Genomic DNA, 23,305 nt, shown 5'->3' with positions numbered 1-23,305 from the left:
AGAGAGAGAGAGAGAGAGAGAGAGAGAGAGAGAGAGAGAGAGAGAGAGAGAGAGAGAGAGAGAGAGAGAGAGAGAGAGAGAGAGAGAGAGAGAGACGGGTACTGTAGAGTCAATCAATCATACTAGCCTCATCTGTAGAGCTCATCACTGACTGAACAAATGATGTGTAGGATGGAGAGAGAAAGTTCTTTCAGAGTTTTACACAGTTTTAAAGGTGTCATTGTGAACATGTGGTTAATCATTATCCTGCAGCTGGTCCAGTTTTGAGATCTCTGTTATATCTCTATTAGATATCAATGAACTTACATACAAATCAAAGTGAAGCTTCTGCTTAAAGGGATACTCCACCCAAAAATACAAATTCTGTCATCATTAAATTACTCTCAAGTTGTTCCAAATTTATATAAATTCTTTGTTCTGATGAACACAAAGAAAGATATTTGGAAGAATATTAGCAACTGACATTTCTGACTACCATAGTAGGAAAAAACTTTGTATCATTGTTTTGTTCTGTTGAACACAAAATGAGATATTTAGAAGAATGTAAGAAAACAAACCGTTCTGAGGTAGCTTTTACAACCATTTACATTTTTCCTACTGTGGTAGTGGATGATGTCCCAGAAATGTCAGTTCCTAACATTCTTCCAAATATCTTCTTTTGTGTTCATTAGAACAAAGAAATGTATACAAGTTTGGAACAACTTGAGGGGAGTTTAACTTTAAAGCTCCCTTGAACCCTGTGATGGGTAAGTTACTCTGAAAAAGTAATTAATTACTAGTTACTAATGACATATTCAATAGTGTAATTAGATTACTGTACAAATGACTCTCTCCAAAAAGTATTTCGTTACTTATTACTAATTACTTTCTATATCCTACATCAACCTTGATTAGTTAAGTGATTCAAGGATGGACATGAAACGGCTCTTTTAATTCATTCAAATAAATAATATTAAACTACATAAAGTACTCTTATTAACTGACCAAAGTATACAGATGTGAGAATTATACATTAAAGCACGGATTTTAAAGTTCGACTTTGAATTTTTATGCCAATTCCACTATTGCACACACATATATTACACAAAGTATTTAGTTTAATTACATCAGAAGTAACTGTGATTAAATTACAGAAAAAAATTACCCTTACTTTACTTTTTCAAGGGAAAAGTAATTCAATTACAGTAACTAATTACTTAGTAACTAGTTACACCCAACACTGCTTGAACCTGAAGTTGCGATCGTTTTTACCTCCGTATTGTGACGCATTTACAAGTGCAAAGGAATATCGACTGAGAAAAATAGTGGGCGTGGCTTGTGTTTTCCATTGCGGTTCTGTTGGATGTATAAAAACAGACGTTGCATTTTGATATGAAACTAGCATCAGACTGACCGTTGAAGGGGAGGGGTTAACGGCTCTGCTCCACCCAAGCCGTCTAACTGATGTCATCTGAGACAGATTGCCACTAGAGGGCGGAAGTGCATTTTCAGATCTAGACACTGAAGGGGCTTATTTGGTGATAACAGCCGGCTGCTTGTACATTATCCTGCTTATTACACGGCTACTTGCCATGTGAGAAAAAAACTGGACATGAAATGTGAATTTGAAATATTTAATTAGCTCATTTTTCCCGAATGCAGACCTTCCGCGAGGAAAAGCCGTTTACTTTCGGTTTTAAGGTAAGAAACGACGTTCAGACATCACGAACAGGTAATTTGGTTTAATCATTTGTAAATATAATGTCATATATGTTATTAAAAGACATATTTACCTTTAAAATGATTTGCTGCATCCAGGTGACCGTGCGTTATTAGTTTTGAGCGGTTGTTATCTGGGAATAACGAACCTGCAAATGTTGCGACTGACCAATCAGAATCAAGCATTCCAACGAGCCGTGTGATAAGCTATTCATAACAAACACGGCAAAATTCCATGAATAAATAGGAATTGTTCTTTTTTATTTCACCAGGACTTTAAATCTCCTCTGTGCCTCAGATTCTCCTGAGTTAAAGAGCTGGAAATCTCACAAGCGTCCCTCAAGTTTAGTTTTGCTCCAAACGTGTCTATAGTTGTTCCACATTCTCTTCTTGAAGTCTTAATGTGGGAACACTTGATCTCTCCTGTAGAGAACAGTCACTTGAGTTCTTCTGGAACTTTCTCTCTTTCTACTCTTCAGCAGTTGTGAAGTTCACCTTGTGAAATAAGGCCAGCGATGAGGCAGCGGAGAGGTCGTCTCTTTGAGTCTCAGGCTCTGGGACAGAGAGGGAATGACCTCGTTCTCCTGCTACATTCATGAAGAATACTCAGAGGAATGAAGTTAAATGTGTGTGACACATACAGTAGAGGTTTGTGTAGCTGAAGCCGGACGTTGACTGTTCTATGTAGGCCACTGCGAAATTTTGAAAGAATGTCGTTCTCTCTCTCTCTCTCTCTCTCTCTCTCTCTCTCTCTCTCTCTGCGTCCCTCGTCTCATTCGTCATCATGGCCTGATTATTTCAGCCTCACGGACTCTTTCCAGTCTGCTAACCTTCTTCTTCCTCACGCCGGGTCTCCTCGTCTTCCTCCTGTGTTCTGATGTCAGATCAGGTTCTGTCTCTCTCACAGCTTTGTATAGCGCTGTGCGTTGAATGCTTGACTTTGATTGGTAAATTTTGCATGTGACACTAAATGTCTGACATCTGTGCTCGTTTCATCCCACCACACAATGAAAACACAATACAAGACTTTAGGACAACAAAAAACAACTAAATTAAAATCAATCAATCAATCAATAAAATGAACATTCTCATAAATCACAGCTAGCCAAGTGAAAAATGTGTACTGAAATACACTTGTGTTATATTTCAAGTGCTCTATTGTCACACATATTTTGTACTTGATATACAAAAAGATGTTGTCTTTTTAAGATCAATTTAAGAAGATCTAAGTGTACTCAACGGCAGAGATGGAAACTCGAGTCCGCGACTTGGACTCGAGTCGCACTTAAGTCGCAAAAACAGAGACTTGCGACTTGACTTGGACTCGTGACTCATGAGACTCGTAAAAAACCAGGGCCGGATTATCCAATGGGCATTATGGGCACAGGCCCAGGGGCCCATGAGCGCTTGGGGCTCAGGCAAGGGAAAACATTTTCACATAACAGCGTTTACGCCATATTCATTCTGCCGTGCGCTTCTCTCTCCCGCGCACATGGAGGTGCACACACAAAACAGTGTTTCTAAATTAGGAAGTCTGTCTTTTGATTTAGTCACTTTTACGAGCCCTCCAGCGGCTTTTGTTTAAGCGCATAGCGACAAGTCTAGCGTCTTCTTGGATAAACCTTAGCTTTCATTCAGTGGGAAGATGTCGCCAGTGCTGTCCCGCGAGCGCGAGGTCTCTCTTTCTGGCAGAAGAAGCAGCACCGTACGACAGGTAACTCGTGAATAAAATGAGTACAAAACAGCGTTTCCAACAACCTGTCACTGTTATCGACTGTTTGGATATATAAATATGAACAAAGTTCGTCGGTAAATATGCACATGGTTACCATGAGGCTGTGTGAAAGAACATATAGTCGAAATAACCGCTTTTTATTGCGAGTTGTTAGATGATGTCGCGTCATGAACTGACAACAGAAACTGAAAATATGTCAATGAGAACGATTTTATTGTTGTAAATATAATGAGTTGATATACCCTCGCGGCTGTCTTAAGTCTTCAAAGATTAGAGTTTTTTTACATTTATTTGGTGGTGTTTCCTTGCCAATTGTGAATTAATTTATATTGATATAATGTTGATCAGTAACTGCCTCACTTTACCAATATTTAGCCTTCATTATTAGATCATCCACAGTGCTTTTACATACATTGCAAAATGTTTAAAAATATATATGATGATGTCATAATATATATGCTAAAGAATTATACTTATAATACTTGTTAATGTCGTTTACTGTAACACATTACAGGCTTACATAATAACGTGAGTGCGAGGTGCTTGTTACACAAATAAAGTTTAACAAATGGACAAATTACTCGTGTAGTATAATCATTGACAAAGACTGTCTTTGAAAAAATGAAGATGGAAATATTTTAGAATTGCATTTAAGAATATTTTTAAGAACTTTCTGTAATTTATCTGAAGAAAGTTCTTATATTTTCTCTTAAGAACAGTTTTGTGAATCTGGCGTGTTTGAATTATGGAAGAATCTGATAGATCTGAATTAAAGGTTGAGGTGTGGTCGTGTGTTCTTGAATATGCCAGTGAGTTACAGTATGCAGGGAAAGGTCTTAATATTGTTGTTGCTGGTCCAGGACGGCCTTGTTGCAATCATGTGGTGTAAATGATGGAGGATGTGTACAGGTGTTGATTTTGTCCTTCAGGTTGTGATCATAGTTTGTAACTTGTCAATGTAATCCTGTATCCTGAAACATAGAGGTGTTTCATACACATAGTACCCTAGGCTAATTTAAAACTTTATTGTGCGCATGTGTGTGTATGGGGGGTCCATAAGACACTTGACATAAAATAAAAATGAATGCGTGATACCGAAAACAGTATTACAAAAATACTGACATTTTCGTTAACTTATAAAAACGAGACGAAAATATTCTTGTCCGACCTGGCGGACATCAGCTTGCGCGCATGTAATAATAATTCATTACATTTATATAGCGCTTTTCAGCCTGGGCACTCAAAGCGCTTTTACATGGAAAGGGGATCTCCTCAACCACCACCAATGTGCAGCATCCACCTGGATGATGCGACGGCAGCCATATTGCACCAGAACGCCCACCACACACCATCTTATTGGTGGAGAAGAGACAGTTTTTTAACCAAGCCAATTGGTATACATGGGGATGATTAGGAGGCCATGATATTTAGAGGCGAATGGGCAAATTTGGCCAGGATACCGGGATTACACCCCTACTCTTAGCAACCTAGTTTTTTCATTCTAAAGTGAAGTAAATTATGTAAAAACAGTTAAATCTTTGTTTGGAACATTTAATTACACATCGTGCAATTCATTACATTACTTAATTTAGCCTAGATTACAGCAAAATGGTTCATATTAGTACATCAGTATTGCGCATAAAATGTATTTTGATTTTGCACCGGTAAATGTGGCGCAAAGACCTAGTAAAAAGAAGAAAACACAGGCTATCACACCAGCATCAGCACTGTTTCGAAGCACTGGTTTGAATACCCAAGTCATTCTGTAGAGTTAATTAGTTGTAATATTTCAAAACTGATTTAGCTTCATACACTGTGAATTACAATAACCGAGAGAACTATTGCTAAAAATAGAACAGAGACTTGAGATGTGACTTAGACTCCACCTCAATGACTTGAGACTTGACTTCGACCTCCGAGACTTGTGAACATGTCTGCTCAACGGTGTTATTTTGTGACACACATGAATAGAAGTACTAAAGACTATATTTTAAGTGTATGAAGTACAAACTTACTGTACTTTAAGTACATTTATGGAAGTGTATTAAGTGTTTTTTAGTGCACTATTACATCAGTTGGTCCATCCGCACCAGTTTGACCAGTTCGGCTTGATTGAGACCTTTCACAGAACTGTACACATAAGATGGCAAAAGAGTCACCGCTTCTGGACAATGTTAGTGTATGAAAATGAGTTATTTGCACACAAACTTCAGTCTCCGTTTGGTGATATGAAACGGCACAAACATGTTCAGCATCTGTGCATGTCTGACGTCCTCGCGAGGCTATTTTCTCTGGGCTCTGACCCTTGGGTGTTTCATATGAGAGTCTGATGGAGCGATTGTGAATGTGATGGTGTTTTTGTTAGGAGTGTATGAGAGCGTGTGGAGTGTTTGAATGTGTAATAGATGCGATGATTGCCTCTCGCCTCTCAGACCCGCCGGCCTCATACTGAAGGAAATGAGTTGTGAAGAGCTCTGAGAGAGAGAGAGACTCATGAGTAGATAATGAGAGCGCGGGACACAGATATATTCAGTGTGAAATAGAAACTTTAGTGCTGTGAAACACGAGGAGTTGTGTGAAGTCACATTTAACCGCAGATCTCTCACATTCAACCATACAAAAGCGCTTTTGATGGAGAAATACTTAAAAGTAGAATGACTGTGATTTGTAATGCAACTGATGCCGCTCATGTCATCGAGTGCTGTAATGATGATGATGTCACACACTTTCACATTCATTCTAATAATGACAGAATCATTTTGTGTCTGGTGTGATGTCACGTCCTGTTGTCCACAGTGTTTGTGTCTGTTGTGTTGATGGTGATGATGATGGGCTTTGACCTTTGACCCTGTGTCTCAGGTACTCGTTTCAGGATGAGGAGGACATGTTTATGGTGGTGGATCTGCTGTTAGGAGGAGACCTGCGGTATCATCTCCAGCAGAACGTTCAGTTCACTGAAGAAGCGGTGAAAGTTTACCTGTGTGAGATGACGCTGGCGCTGGACTACCTGCAGAGCCAACACATCATACACAGGTGTGCGCACACACACACAAGCATCAACTCCATTCATGTCAAGTGTTGTGTTCTGAGAAGTCGCACAGTAAATCGTTTTCCTGCTCAAAGTGCTTAAACATGTCACTGTGTAGCTGAACAGCCCGTTACTGCGGTAAACCTGTGTGTGTGTGTGTGTGTGTGTGTGTGTGTGTGAAGGGTAAACCCTACGGTATGGGGACAAAATGTCCCCGCAAAGATGGCAATATCCAAAACCCTTGTCCTTGTGGGGACATTTTTTGGTCCCCATGAGGAAACAAGCTTATAAATCATACAGAATGAACTTTTGTGAAAATGTAAAAGAGCAGACAGTTGTGTGTGATTGTTAGGGTTAGGGGGAGGGAATATGAGATACAGTTTGTACAGTATAAAAACCATTGTGTCTATGGAATGTCCCCATAAAACATGGAAACCCAGCATGTGTGTGTGTGTACCTGTGCATGATATGTTGGTGTGTGTGTGTGTTTGCAAACTCCAGGGCTTTATTGTGTATAGACTGTAGTTGTGTGTTGTGGATTGTGTGACAGTGATGATGACATCACAGTTAGTGTTTAGACTTTGATCTGCAGCGTGTCTCCTCATCTCTCGTGATGCGCGTCTGCTCCGTCTATACTGTTATCTAGTTGTGCTAAATTGGGCAGAAGTGTTTCCTAGCAACAGTGTGCCCTGTCACGCTGTTGGGGAGGTAAAATTAGTTTAAGAGGAGGATTTTCCAGCAGCAGCAGAAGACAGAGACGCTTCCTTCAGTGAATCCGTCAGCAGCCGAGCCAAACATCTGTCAGATCTAAGAATCACTATTACTGTTTCTCATTCTGAGGGTTAGAGAGTTAAACAAAAACCCCTAAATGCAAACCTTTTCAAGTACACTAGTGTGTGTGTGTGTGTGCGTGTGTGTGTGCGTGTGTGTGTGTGTGTGTGTGTGTGTGTGTGTGTGTGTGTGTGTGTGTGTGTGTGTGTGTGTGTGTGTGTGTGTGTGTGTGTGTGTGTGTGTGTGTGTGTCCTATTCAATCTGCTCTCTGGCATCAATGAAGCATATTTATGGTTAATTAACTGTGATAGAATGTGAATGTGGCTTTTTACTGTGTGTGGTGTGGCGTGGTGCGTGCTGTGGTGTGTGTGTGTGTGTGTGTGGTTCATGTTTGTATATCCCGGTGGGGACCTAAACCTGAATACACACCAACACATGGGGACTCGTGTCACCGTGGGGACCAAAATTGAGGTCCTCATGGGCAAAAAGATTATAAATTGTACAGAACAATATTTTTTTAAAAATCTAAAAATGCAAAAAGTGTTCTATGATCTTTAGGTTTAGGAATAGGGTTAGGGATAGGGGATAGAATATACAGTTTGTACAGTATAAAAACATTACGCCTATGGACTGTCCCCACGGGGATAGTCAACCAAAGCGTGTGTGTGTGTGTGTGTGTGGTCGTGTGTGTGTGCTGTGTGTGTGTGTGTGTGTGTGTGTGTGTGTGTGTGTGTGTGTGTGTGTGTGTGTGTGTGTGTGTGTGTGTGTGTGTGTGTGTGTGTGTGTGTGTGTGTGAGACACAAATGCTGCGTCCAAATTCGCCTACTTATTCTATGCCCTTAAAGTATGTACTGTTTTTGTCATGTCAAAGTAAGTACACTTTAGTGCGTACTGCATAGTCAAACTGTATGCACGCACTGTGACATACTAACAGGAAATGAAAGGGACCGTTGTTGCCTAGACAACACTGTGATCATGAACTGTCAGTAACATCAAAATATAACTGCATTTAAGAATTCATTCTTTATTACATATGTAATGTTTGCTGTATACTCACATTTATTAATTAAGCTAAGCGTCTTTTATTTAATTTTATACAACGGTTCTTTCTGGTTATCGAATCTGATTGGCTGAGAGCCATGCGATATTCCACCAGGATCACCAAGGGAACTGACTTTTGAACCGCTTCAATGACTGTTTGCATCACTCCGCCACGGGTGGATTCACACGGTACGCGGTGGAATTGCCGCGCGGCAGCCGACTTTAAGCCGATGTGGCTGCCGCTGCTGTTAACAAAGAGATCAGATATTTTTTATCTTCAGCTGCGCATGCGGCAAAGAGCCGTGCCCGTGGAAGCTGCGGAATTTTGGATGCACGAGCTCCGCCTGCGCACCGCCAACGAAACAGCCCGCGTTTCGCCACTTACCGCATGTTTCCCTTTGAAAATAGACTAGACAATCGCGACGGCCGCATACAGTGTGATTCCACTGCTCTCCTTGCAACTGAGTCAATCTGAAGAAGTTAGACAGAAGTTAGGCAGTTTTTCCATTCCAGAATGTTTACTTCTGTGATGCCTTCTCATTTTTTGTAAAACTGGCACATGATAAACAAGATATGAAAGTACAAACTGCACATGAATTCGTTTGGTAACGTTATACATATAGACGCGTGCATATCTCGTGATGCGATAGGAATTTCTTTCATTATCATATTATATCGATCACAGTTTAATTTCCAAGAATCAATATTATGTTAACACATAATATGAATGCTTACAGGTGGTCAATAAACGTACAGGCATATCTTTCTCCAAGGCAGATTGTTCGCGTGGTGAACCGAAACTAATGCTGTACGATGAGACCTAAATCTCAACGCTGCGCGTGTACTAATAGCAAACGTCAATACTGGAAAATGGCCACTAGGTGGCGACTATGCACCATGATAATTGGAACACGCACTTAAGTTAAGTGAAACTAAACGTTGTCAGTGTTGGCAGTGTCTTATTCACAGCGCTCATGGTTTAAAAAAATTACAGCTCTGGATCACGCGCTTAAGGGGTGATTCACATTTTGCGTCTAAAACCACGCTGCTTTCTCTAGTCAAATGACCCGTGTTGCGTGCGTGGCACTCTGTAAAGTTGAACTATTTCCATCTGGATGCAGCGCCGGCGCGCCTAGAAAATGTCGCTCCCTATTTGGGCACGCCTGTCGCTAGTCTACATTTAAAATTGGCCGCACAAAAGACGCGAAATGTGAATCGCCCCTAAAATAATAGAATTTGGATTAACACCTTCTCGTTGAGTTGCCTTTTAAAGTCTCTCTCTTTCATTCACACGCACGTCCTGCCTCTTTTTTCTCACTAATAACTTCACTGAAGCAGCACAGCGCACGTTTAAAAGAAGTGACGGTTTGGAATTAGTAGCGGGGGTTTGTTTAACTGTTATGCTGGGCTGGAATTCGTGGCAGAAGAAAGTAGTTCCCCTGTTCCTAAAGACACTCCTATGTTGTTTCTGATTTATCTACACACGTGTGCCGTCGAACTGTTGTATAAATGCAATATCGCTCTAAATAAAATATATTTAGGGTGGATAGTATGCGAATTGGGCCGCAGCAAAAATAAATACAGTAGTTAAGCGAGTACACAGACGCACACAGTTTGAGAGGAGCCACACACAGATGGTGAAGAGAATGAGATCAGGTGTGAGATAAAGTGAAGTAACCCGTGTAAAATCTCTTCGTACAGGGACATCAAGCCTGACAACATTCTGCTGGATGAACAAGGTGAGCTCATCACGCGTTCTACACTACATACAGTGCATGAGACAGAAATGGGTTCAAAGAGAAATCCAGGAGGAGGCCGAGAGAGAAACTCAAGGCATCTGAAGGACTCGCTGTTCCACTAACACATCTGTGCGATTCGCCTGCTGCTGCTATTTGTGATTTTCTCTTTATTTGAACGCGAGATGTCCTGGATTCCTTCAGTCGTTCTTCTTCGTGAATTTGAGTTTCCCTGAATATCAGCTTTTGGTCTGGTTAGAGCTCGTCTCTGTTGTCTTCTTCAGGTCACGCACATTTAACAGACTTCAACATCGCTACGATAATAAAGGACGGTGAGCGAGCCACAGCTCTGGCGGGAACCAAACCTTACATGGGTGAGTCAAACACACCTGACGTTTCACACGTTCAGTTTCTTCACATGATCTCTGATCAGATTTTCACTACACGTTTATCATGGCCAACTGATTCAAGATAACGATCTTATCGCGGTATCTATAGGAATTAGAATAAATGATATCAGGCCGTTGTGTTTTCGCCAATGTAAGAAGGCAGAGAGAGAGAGTTTCTAACTATTGTGACTCTTAAGGCAAAGGTTTTCTCACGGTTTTTTATTCTGATGATGATCGTTGGGGACGTGATGCGCATCATTCTCTACAGCTCTGTGTGTCTCATGTTGTCATCTCTGAACAGCTCCAGAAATCTTCCAGTCGTTCGTGAGCGGAGGAAGCGGATATGCCTTTCAGGTGGACTGGTGGTCATTGGGTGTGACCATTTTTGAGGTTCTGCGAGGTTGGGTGAGATGATGATCTGTGCTTCAACGAAGGGATAAATGATCTATTTACATCAAGGCCCTGTACCATGATCTCTTTCACTCATTCTTATTCTCTCTGGACCAAAATATACCTTTTCAGAAAAACAAACTGTTCAGTTTTGTTGTGGGTCAACTCAACTTTATTATTTACACTTTTCAAAGCATCAAGCTAAACTTCATCATTCACATGAGTTAAACAAAGAACAAAGTAAACAGGACGAGAAGTAGTTTCAGCGCTTAAAGAATTTGCTTGAATTTTGCTTTTTTGATCGGTGACGCTCTTTCAAAATCTCAATTCTGTCATCATTTATTCCCTCTCATGTGGTTGTAAATCTGCACGTGCCTCTTTTCTTCAGTGGAACACCAAAGAAGATATTTTGAGAAATGTCAGAAAAAAGGGGGTTTGTGTTCATACAGTGGAAGTCAATGAAGTTCAGTGTTGTTTGATTATCAACATTCTTCAAAATATCTTCTCTTGTGTTCTGAAGAAGAAAGGATGAAAAATGATGACAGAAGTCGGATTTTTTTGGATGAATTATTCCTGCTACTTATTGATATATTTATTGAATGTTTGGATGTGGGAATTTTGGGTAAATGTCTAGTTGTGTACTTTATGTGATGGATGAATGAAATAATTCTCTCTGTCTCTCTGTGTGTCAGAGGCCGTATGACATTCACTCGAGTAATTCTGTGGAGTCTCTGCTGCAGTTGTTCAGTACCGTCAGTGTTCAGTACAGTTCAGCCTGGCACAAAGATCTCGTGTCGCTGCTGAGGAAGGTGAGACACCCACCCACCATCAGCACCTTCATAAATCACTCACTGTGGGACTTCACCAAGACAGCCGATCTCAGAAGGAAATGAAAAAGAGAGGAGAGATAAAGAGAGTAAAAGAGTTTAGTGACGCACACTGAGAATTACACACACAGATGAGTGACGCTCTGCTGGAACAGAAACACGAGAGAAATATTAGGAGACATTGAAATCATTTGAAATGAGAGAAGTGCAAAGGATTGTGGGTGGAAGCTTCGCTTTGACTGGACAGATGGACCCAGAGGAAATATATTGCTCAGATGTTGTTTTTTTCATCATTCCACTTCACATTTCACATCCAGTTTTCTCTGGGAGAAGTAAAGACAAGACTCAAATGAGACAATTGTTGACACACAGTACGTCTACAGAACTGTATAGAAATATGAACAACATAACTCAGACCTTTTCTTCTGACAAATTGTGATGAGAATCGTTTTGAAAGCTTTTCATTGTAGACTTTCCCTTGAGAATGAATGATTTCTCCTAGACAGTAGTGGGATTAAATGGCGTGTACATGGAAACTTTTGCTAAATCTCAGATATTTCTCCTGAGAATCTCACAAATGTGTCTGTCATTAGAGTTTGAGAAGAGATGTCAACAATGTGTCCTCCAGACTCTTCCTTTCATGCACTTTTTATTCCTTCTGAGAGGAACATTTGAGACTAAAGTGATGCTTCAATGAGAACTCAAACATCAAATCTCTTGAGTTATGAAAGAGCATCAGCTGATGATAAATACAGAAGTTGTATGATAATTGTATAATGAAAGAGGAGAATGTGTGCACGCACACACACACACACACTTATAGATGGTTTACGAGGACTCTCGTAGACGTTATGATTTAACCTAACCATCACAAAGAACTTTTGGCATTTTTTTCTTTTTTAAAAATCATCATTTAGTATGACACAGGAAGTGTTTACGTTATTATACACATGTCATTACACAGATTTGTGTCCTCGTAAACCATGTTTTCAAGCACACACACACACATACTCACAGACCAGGTCTCAGTTTCTGCTTCAGTGCTCGTGGTTCATGTGCTTCTGTCTGATCGATTCCTCGTGTCTGGGCTCCAGTCTGAACCTTTAGGAATAGCAGCAGACGACTGTACCCAAAACCATCCTCAGATGTCGTTTCCTTGACAACAGAGAACACAGAGGAGCACTTCCTGTCTCTGCATCACTGTTGTGTGACACGCAGACAGCTGTCAGTATTTTGACACATTAATAACTTTTATAATGCACAGACGGACACACGCACCTGATGTCCTTACACAATAAGGTCTCTTATGGGTCATGATAGAGATGACAGGCTGAATTTTGTCCTGCTGTAAACAATCATCTAGGCTCGTTATTCAAAAGAAAAAATCTCTCTAGGTTTCGTCAAAATGTGAAAGCTCTGGATGGATTTTCCTTCGCTGATCTGTATGTTCATGTCCGGCGTTTCTCATTTGAATATCCTGTGTGTGTGCGTGTGTTTGTGTGATGTTTGTGTTGTAGTTATTGACGGTGAACCCCGAGCATCGTTTCTGTGGTCTGGCTCAGATGCAGACAGCTCTTTACCTCTCTGATGTTAACTGGGACGATGTTTATGAGAAGAAACTGGAGCCCGGGTTTGTTCCCAATGTGAGATCAAATCTAGTCTCTATAAAAACACACACACACACACTCAGAAATGAGAAATAAAATGAGTTGATGGCGGATCTTTGACGGTATGATGCATGATTTCAATGACCGTGTAAGAATGTTGGTATTGAAGTTTTAGCTTTCATGTCATCGACAGTACAGACATGCTCCTAAACTTCATATTGAATATTAAAGAAATGTACGGTAACTAACAGGATTGCGCTGTATGTGCCACAACAGAAAGGGCGTCTTCATTGTGACCCGACCTTTGAACTGGAAGAGATGATCCTGGAGTCTCGTCCTCTTCATAAGAAGAAAAAGCGTCTGGCCAAAAACAGATCGCGAGATAACAGCAAAGATTCTCAGTCTGTGAGTGTCTGTAACACACATCGCTGTGAAAAATATAGCTGGACGTCTGGAAACCCTTTGATGAAAATGTTTAAATTAAGCCATCTGTTCATATTTTGTCTGCATAATTTATAACATCTTTATGTTCATATAGTGTACTTAAGTGAATTTATAGGGATATTCCACCCCAAAATGAAAATTCTGTCATTATTTACTCACTCTCAGGTTGTTTCAAACCTGTATAAATATCTGTTCTGCTAAACACAAAGGAAGATATTTGTAAGAATGTCAGTAACCAAACAGATCTCATCCCCCATTTACTGCAATAGGTTTTATTTTCCCTACTATGGGAGTCAATGGGTGATGAGATCTGTTTGGTTACTGACATTCTTTCAAATATCTTCCTTTGTGTTTAGCAGAACAAAGACATTTATACAGATTTGGAACAACCTGAGGGTGAGTAAATGATGACAGAATTTTGGGGTGAACTATCCCTTAATGTAGGATTCATGACTGTCAATCATTGAATGAACTTGATTCTCCACAAAGAATTACACCATTTTTGTATTTTGACATGTAATTTAGTTGTTGAAAAATAATATTTACGATGAAACAACTTTAATCATATTAAAATTTTAAAAACCTTTATGACCAACAGCTATTTAAATGCTACATCTGTTTTTTATTTTTAAACCAAGCATAAATGATCTCAGTGTTCAGACGCTTGGGCTTCGTTTTGTACTGATAATGTAACATTTTTAGGATTATGGGCTGGATTTTAAAGTGATGTTTAATTGACGATAGACAACGTTTGGGTTTAAGGTGGACCATCATCTCAACATTACAATGCACAAGAATCTCTCAGCGTTTCACAGATAAAACATAGGATCGAAAGGGTATCATATTCATCGTGTGTTTATCTGTAAGCTCGACACACTGATGTCTTATCTCTGATGACATCACCGCTGATGTAAATGATGCTGAAGATGAGTTCTGTGATGTGGAGATGCATGAACTCCAGGGATTATTACCTAAATGATTCAATTATGAAGCTTTCAGCGCTTCTCCTGGAGTAAAGGAGGATATTTTTAGTGCTGATGGTGTGTGTGTGTGTGTGTGCGTGCGTGCGCGTGCGTGTGTGTGTGCGTGTGTGTGCGTGCGTGTGTGTGTGTTTATGTTTGTATATCCCGGTGGGGACCTAAACCTGAATACACACCAACACATGGGGACTCGTGTCACCGTGGGGACCAAAATTGAGGTCCTCATGGGCAAAAAAAGCTTATAAATTGTACAGAACAATATTTTTTTAAATCTAAAAATGCAAAAAGTGTTCTATGATCTTTAGGTTTAGGGGATAAAATACACAGTTTGTACAGTATAAAAACATAATGCCTATGTGTAACCGGTCCTACTCGCCCCGCTCTGCGCGGGCGTCGAACCGGCGTCGGTCCGAATGGTAGACGGGAGCTCTAACGAGGAGGCTGAAGACCGCAGACGCTAGAGCGTCTCTGTTGGTCGCGGAGTGAGGTGTACACTCACAGCTCTTCACTAGCTGGCCTCCGTTATATATGGACTGTCCCCACAGAGATAATAAACCAGACGTGTGTGTGTGTGTGCGTGCGTGCGTGCGTGCGTGCGTGCGTGTGTGTGTGCGTGTGAGGGGGGTTTCGAGTGTCGATGGATTAACATGTTGTTGTGTTTTTCTTTGTGTCTTCCTCTCAGGAGAACGAGTATCTTCAGGAGTGCCTTGAAGTCGTCCAGCAGGAGTTCATGATTTTCAACCGTGAAAAGTGAGACATTAAATCAAACAAACCATGAGCTGACTGTGTTCTATGTACGAAGCAACATTTTGAGTCTCATCATCTCATGTCATGTGCCCTTAAGTCTCACCTCACTTGAGTGTCCTTAAAACCTAATAGGGTGCTTTCTACAGTGCTCACTAGGTTTTGGAACAGTGTGTGTGTGCTCTGTACTTCATAGGCAGTGTGGATTGAGCGTGAGCTTATATTTACTATGGTAAAACACTGCAGTAATATTCTCTCTCTCTCTCTCTCTCTCTCTCTCTCTCTCTCTCTCTCTCTCTCTCTCTCTCTCTCTCTCTCATCCTCTCTCTTTCTCGTCTGTGCTCTCGTCGTCGTCTCGTTCTGTCCTCTCTCTCTTCTCTCTCTCTCTCTGCTCTTTCTCGTTCTGTGGCCGTCTACTCGTTCTCTTCTCGTCTCTTGTTCTGGTCTCTCTCGCGTCTCGGTCCTTTACTCTCTCGTGGTCTCATCTCTTCTCTTCTTCTCTGGTCGTTCTGCTTTCTTCTTCCCTTGGCGCGTCTCTCTTTCGTGTCTTCTGCGTGGTGGTTTTCTTCTTCTCTCTACAATCTCTGCTCTCTCTCTCTCTCTCTCTCTCTCTCTCTCTCTCTCTCTCTCTCTCTCTCTCTCTCTCTCTCTCTCTCTCTCTCTCTCTCTCTCTCTCTCTATCTCTGTCTTTTTCCCTTTTCCTTTCTTTCTCTCTATCTCTTTCGTTCGTTCGTTCGTTCGCTCGCTCTCTGTCTGTTGTAATTTATGTTTCTGCTGCTATATTTAAAGCTGTCTCATTATTGCTGAACATTTATTTGGCTCACAGAATGTTCTGCTCCTCTGCTGCACGCGTTTGTCATCACTTTTACTGCTGGGACTTTTCAAGGCGGACAGTAAAACTCTTGACACTGACACGAGTCTTAAATCCAAATATCACAGAGACTTGCGTTTGCGTGTGTGTGCAGGTTTAAGCGTCGTCAGGAGGAGGAGAGTGTTCCGGGAGGTGATGGAGAGGGAGCGGAGGCAGATGATGGAGATCCAGACGCTGAAGGAGGAACAGAGGATGAAGAGACCGAGCCTGAACCCGAGACCTCTAAACGAAGCATGTGCGGCTCCGTCTGCTTGTCTCCAGGAAGCAGTTAGCACCCGTCCCGTCGGCTCTCACCTCGCCTTTAAAATCCCAGAGAGAACTCTGAGCGACTCATCCTGAACCGCCACAGGTGTACAAACAGTCCGAGTCTCAAAGCGTTTCCATGTTGTGTGTCGCCTGTAGGTCGCTCTCTAGAATAAGCGCAAACACTTCTATGCAACGTGATCTTCAGCATGATGTAAATAGAGATTTAAGAGGCTATTGAACATTTTAAGACTGCACGCTTGTATGTGTGTGATGATGGTGATGAAACCCAGAGAAAGAGACAATTGAAGGAAATGATGGAGGACGTTTCAGTTCTTTTTCAGAGAGATTATCAGGTTTATGGTTCAGCAGTTTAGAAGCTTGTAAACCAACCGCTAAATAATTCAACAGAGTGAACGTACTCATTTTAAAAGAAGAGCTTGGTGATATGCCCTTACAAAAATAAAGTTTAAAAATTAAGTATACCTAAGCAAAGCATATTTTAGGTACAATTTTAATGTATACTTTTCTAAACCTGACTTCAAGTGGTAATGAAATAGTACACTAGTAGTATATTGATAATAGTAGAACTTTTTGGAGTTTACTTTAGTATACTTAATAAAATAAACTTTGTACGAATCCTTACAAAAAAATCGTATGCACAAAGACAACATCAGTAAAACGAAAATAACTAGAGGATAAAGTTTTATCTTTCTTTCCGCGAGTTCTCATCTTATAGCCTGAACTGATTTTCATTTTCATTTCGAGGACTTTGGTCAACATTAACTCATCATTTTTGCTGTATTTTTCCATGAAGACATTTAAAACACTTGATCTGCTACAAGTTGTTGATTCCAGACAGTTATTAGGAATTGACAGATTGATGTGAAAGTCAGAAACAGTGCTTTCGTGAGGTCTTTAAGACAATTTAAAGCTGTTAGTAGCTGTTTTTCTTTCATCTTTCTCTCTGCTTGCTGCTTTCGGCAACACGTTCGTTGCCAAATTACCTTTTTGACTGTTAAACTAGTTGTTGAACTTTTGTGGAGGGTTTGTAGTTGCACATATTCTTGACTCTTCTCTACAGGACTCTGTCAGTTTAAGATTGATTTAATAATACTTGGGATTGTGTTAACATGGCTTCAGTCGTAGCATTAGGAACAATAGGAATAATTTAAGGTGGTATTGTTAGTTTCAGCAGTGACATCTGCGTGTAGCATTCAGAACGCTGCAGTCTATATACTGAAGCAAAAGACATCATCCACAGTTTTATGTGGATTTGCTTACATAACCGAGTGTCTATAGAACAACAATTAAGATAAATGAAGTAATTGCTTACAGTAAGAGGTTTAATGAAGCTCTGTCTTCACACAGTGGCGTTTCAAATCTCTATCCAAGTGTGCAGGCACAACTTGTAGGCAAAGACGCCAAAGCTTTTGTACCATTTACATATGCGTTACATTATATATATAAATGAGTGCCTGTGTATGTACGTGTATGTGTGTGTGCGTGCGCGTGTGTGCGTGCGTAGAGCCAATATAAACATGTAACATTTGTAAACAAGCGTTTATTATCATAAGTAGGGAATGTTTCTGAAATCTTCTTAAAGCTGGAGTTAGTCTGAGAAACAGAAGCGGTGGAGAGATTCAAACTCCTGCATGTTTCACTGTATTCTGTACATTAAGACTGGAAGCCACTATAAAGCCGTAGGCATGTGTGTGTGTGTGTGTGTGTGCGTGCGTGCGCGTGCGTGCGTGCGTGCGTGTGCGTGCGTGCGTGCGTGCGTGCGTGTGTGTGTGTTTGGAAAAAAGTGAGATGTCTGCTCAATGAGCATCTCTGTTCTTTTCCATTGTTACTGTATGTGGACAGCATGATCTGTAGAACTAGATTCTCTTGAACATTTCAGCAACACATAGATTGTTTTGATGATCATTAAAGTATTAATACAATAGGAATGTGTGTTTGTGTGTTTTTATTTTTTTGTGTGTAAAGTGTGTGTTTGTCATATGTAAGGGATAATGTACAGGCAGCTGGTTGGTATCGCAGAAGTAAGCCCCGACAGTGTGATCAGGACAGGACGTGAAGCGGAGGGTCTTGTACAGTGTTGAGTGTAACTAGTTACTAAGTCATTAGTTACTGTAATTTAAAGTGATAGTTCACCCAAAAATGAAAATTCTGTCATAATTTGCTCACCCTCATGTCATTTCATACCTGTATAAATTCTGATGAACACAGAGAAAGATATTTGGAAGAATGTTAGCCATTTTCAATTCTGTGACATCATTGACTGCCATAGTAGGAAAAATTAAATGGTAGTCAAAGGTGCCCTAAACGGTTTGTGTTCCTCAATTCTTCAAAGTATCTCACTTTGTGTTCAACAGAACAACAAAATATATACTTTTTTCCAACTGTGGTAGTGGACGATGTCACAGAACTGAAAATTGAACAGAACAAAGAAATGTATATAGACCAATTTGGAGTCCACGTCACGGTTATGTCACTGCCAGCTGCGCGCGCATACTGGTTGCAGAAAAACTGTGGAAACAAAGCAGCAATGAGTGAAACGGAGGAGAGAATTCCTTCAAAAACGTGTTTATGTGTTGGTGAATGTCAGAATAGGAATGGCAAAACTTATGGTATTATTTTGGAAATATTTTATGAGCTCATTTTTACCGAATGCAGACCTTCCGCGAGGAAAAGTCGTTTACTTTCGGTTTTAATTTAAGAAACTAATTTCAAATGTCACGAACAGGAAAATTGTTTTAATCATTTGTAAATATAATGTCATATATGTTATTAAAAGACATATTTATATTTAATTTGTAAAAAAAATTGTTAGTTTTGAGCGGTTCTTATCTGGGAATAACGAACCTGCAAATGTCGCGACTGGCCAATCAGAATCAAGCATTCCAACGAGCCGTGTAATAAGACAGAACAACGTGATGTTTTTCTCCATCACTTCTACATAAACGTGGCCTCCTGCCATCTGCTTAGATTTACACCATCTGCTGATGCACACAAATACAAGAAATCTTCAAGAAACCACTGAGCCTTAAATCTCCAGTCACAGAAAAAGTGTCTCGGTTGTTTGAGTTTATACACACAGACGACTAATAAACTCTGCACGGTTTGTAAAGAAACACATTACATGAGACGTTATGCAAGTAGAAAAAATGACAACATTTATTTATTCAAATAATCGTGTAAGTAAACAAAGAAATCATGCTTTTATTAATTATAGGACCAGAAAACAGTAAAGGAAACGATCTGCTCTGTTTTGTAAACGTCATATTTTTTAACGGCTTATTAATAAGCACATTTTAATTCACAGTGATGATAAAACAAAACAGTCATTTATATAGAAATGCTCATTTATAAAATCATGGCCATTTTTGCAGTATGACATAAGAATGGTTTAGAAATGGGGAAATGGTATCAAAACAAAAATGTATTGAGAGACATTATTGCAAATAAACACTGTGCCGATGGATGATTTATAAATGAACTTGATTTCAATAACACATTTCACATCACAGTCATGAGAAGATTTCACACAGACACAATTTGGGGTGCATATAAAACAAAACAATAATGCTGTAGCGTAAAACCTAAAATATTCTGATTGCCTTAAAAAAACTTTCAAAGTTTTTTTTAGATTTCAATTTTTGGTTTGACATGTTCATAGGATTAATCCCACCCTGAAACTCCTTAAAATCAGATGAAGATGGTGAGATGAAGATGATGAGCTCATGATTCATGAGGACTCTCCTGCAGTATGTCTATGACGGGTGAGCTGCTGTCAGTGTCCAGCAGGGGGCTCCACTCAGGGGCTTCAATCGCGTCCAGCAGAACCGCCAGTTCAGTTTCCAGCATCTCTACTGTATCCTCCAGCCTCTGATGACACAAACACAAGACCAGATTTACAATCAAGCAAACTTTAGTTTCAGTCATCTCTTCTCTGCTGTGGTGACTTGACAGTCGAGCAAAAGAGAATCAGAGAAACAAATGAGCTCCTTAGATAGAGATGTGACACTAACATAAAACTTTGAATAATCGCTCAGAAAGCAGCAGAACATCTGATTCCTCGCAGCAGAAAAATCCATCAGACATGAATCGTTTTGTGATCTTATGAGAGAAATGAAGGATTTACCTTCTCTACGGCGTCCATTCTGTTGTGAAGCACATTGTGATCTTGACAGGAGTTTAATCTGCTGACTGTGTCGGGTCCTGTCACACATTCACACACACCCGCTGTTAATATTCCATGTTTTGAGTCTGATGTTCTGGCATTTCATCTGCTGTCGTGAGAATCATTTTAATGGCCCTTCCTCTTTAACACCGCGAGGGTCTAGAAAACAGAGCCGGACGTGTTTCCATGACATCATAACACACGAGGCCTGCTGCTTTTACCAGCATTTGTGACTCAACATCCAGAACCAAAGAAAATCCTTTCATCAGTACAAAAGCGTTACAATGGAAGTAAATGGAGCCATTACAGTTTTTTCACTAGAACGCATTTCTGAATTTCGATCACAGTGGTTAAACTGAGGATCATTTCTCATTACTTGGGCACAAAATGCATTCAATGACTTCATCGTTGAAATGACATCAGTTCTTTCATAAACTAAAATGTGTTACAAGTATTCAACTAGTAAACTAGCAGCAGTCTGTGTGAGCTAAACTGTGAATCAACTTTCATTGCTTTGGCACACAATGTGTTCAATGACGACATCTACAATTGACATGAATTCTTTTCTTACTTAAACACAAACACTACCAAAACGTGATGTACTTTAGAGGCCAACATGCGGATGCACAAACTTTTTCAATACTCAATACTTAAGTTTAGAACAACAATACAAACATGAATAAAGACAGAAATGCACAACACACAGTAATACCACATTGAAATATATTTTGATTCTAAACAAACTGATACTATCAAAGCAATTTGATGTAAGTGTTAGTCTTTCAATTTTATTATCATCTATACAAAAGGTGAAAGCGTGCACTGTAAAAATGTTTTGCTGTAGTTATGCAGCTAGTTGCCAGTATCTTACTGTAGATTTATATTTGTCTAATTTATTGGCAACAGTTTGTTCAAAGATATATGAACATTAAACATCTTTACAGATAAAAAAACTATAAAATAACAGCCTCATGCAAAGCATTCTGGGAACCGGAAATCCTCATCAACTTTTTTCTTTTTTTTCCCCCTAATATTGGTTCCCAGAATGCTTTGCACGAGGCTGTTATTTTATAGTTTTTTCTGTAAAGATGTTTAATGTTCATTTATCTTTGAACAAACTGTCGCCAGTAAATTACATGAATGTAAGTTACTGGCAACCTGCTGCCAGTAATACTGTAATTTCTACAGGACTTCTTTACAGTGTGGGTATAATTTTGTACTGTAATGTTAACGTGGACTACATAACATATAGTGTAGTGAATTATGAACACTAGAGAGTGTCATTCCTGTTTTGTAAAGAAAAGAAAACTCCATATAATGTTCCCTGGTGTTAGTGCTTTAGGTCTGTTTTATAAGCGATGTGTTGAAAACCTTTGCTACTGTTCTGGAAGAATGACTCGATTTGAAATGAGGTGATTTGGTAGTTTTAGTGCATTTTGAATGTAAAAATGAGAAGTTAGAAGAACTGTGTGAAGAGTTTTGAAAAATGATGTTAGTACTGAGAAATGTGTCCTGGCGACTGTAATTGTACGTCTGAGCATGACACTGAAGAAACAAGAGAAACAGAGACCGTGTGTGTAATGTGTGTTCATGATCACTCCACGAGCGTGACATCACACACGTCATGCTAATGTCAGAGGTCTCTGCTAATAAAACCACAAACAGCTGTTAACATAATGTTCCTCTCGCACGACAAACACACGCACACATGAGAGTTACACGTGTGTTCCAGCAGTTCATGTGTGAAATCTGTAGTGTTTGTGTACTTCTGCTGCTCTTTCATTCACTACAGCACTGAAAAGACTAAATCACAACCAGATGTTCAACACACACACACACAGCTGACGTGTTTAAAGTATTTCAAAGAGGAATCGCAAAACATCAAGATGAAGATGGAGATGATACACAAGACAACACACATGACCTCACTGTCACCTTTAGCCAATCCCGTGTCTTACCTGCAGAAATCTGACCAATCAGCAGCATTAGAAGAGTAACATGTGTTGACCAGCAGCCCATGACCGACCTACGGACAAAAGAAGAAAGCTGTCACGCTCACGACTGAGAAGATGAGAAGTAAAGAGAAATGAAGGAGACATTACGTGAAGGTGGACGATCTCAGAGAAGAACTTTCAGTGCGTTTGTGTGTGTGTCGCTTGGTCGAGTTTCCTCAACTGTAAAACACTGAAGAAATGTTTAAAGGAGGGGAGGAGAGCGAGAGAGAGAATGTGTGTGCGGGTGGGACTGAACAAAAATTTCTCAAGCAGAACTGCAGCCAAACCAGATCCAGAAACATGAGAGCATGTGTGTGTGTGCGTGTGTTCGGGAGATATGACTGTACAGTCAGCTTCCTAATACAAAATGTGTAGAGAGAGAGAGACAGAGAGAGAGACAGAGAGAGAGAGTGAGACAGAGACAGAGAGAGAGAGAGAGACAGAGAGAGACAGAGAGAGAGACAGAGAGAGAGAGAGAGAGAGAGACAGAGAGAGAGAGAGAGAGAGAGAGAGACAGAGAGAGAGGGCGAGAGAGACAGAGAGAGAGAGAGAGAGAGAGAGAGAGAGAGAGAGAGAGAGAGAGAGAGAGAGAGAGAGAGAGAGAGAGAGAGAGAGAGAGAG

At 40.2% G+C, this 23,305-nt stretch overlaps 1 protein-coding gene across 1 annotated transcript; it reads left to right on the top strand.

Moving 5' to 3' along the window:
* The first annotated feature begins 1,667 nt into the window (after positions 1–1,667).
* LOC130559386 (serine/threonine-protein kinase 32C) lies at positions 1,668–18,296 on the top strand. The gene is made up of 10 exons (XM_057342421.1): positions 1,668–1,680; positions 6,293–6,466; positions 9,975–10,012; positions 10,294–10,383; positions 10,700–10,803; positions 11,481–11,597; positions 13,133–13,258; positions 13,499–13,627; positions 15,329–15,396; positions 16,356–18,296. Exons 2-10 carry the CDS (start codon positions 6,318–6,320, stop codon positions 16,531–16,533), a joined length of 999 nt encoding a protein of 332 aa, XP_057198404.1. The 5' UTR covers positions 1,668–1,680; positions 6,293–6,317; the 3' UTR covers positions 16,534–18,296.
* Positions 18,297–23,305: the final 5,009 nt, after the last annotated feature.

This window comes from Triplophysa rosa, linkage group LG9 (genome assembly GCF_024868665.1).
Source record: "Triplophysa rosa linkage group LG9, Trosa_1v2, whole genome shotgun sequence".
Classification (NCBI taxonomy): domain Eukaryota; kingdom Metazoa; phylum Chordata; class Actinopteri; order Cypriniformes; family Nemacheilidae; genus Triplophysa; species Triplophysa rosa.
The sequence above is the reverse complement of the archived record's forward strand: the minus strand, read 5'-3'. Positions and strand labels throughout refer to the sequence as shown.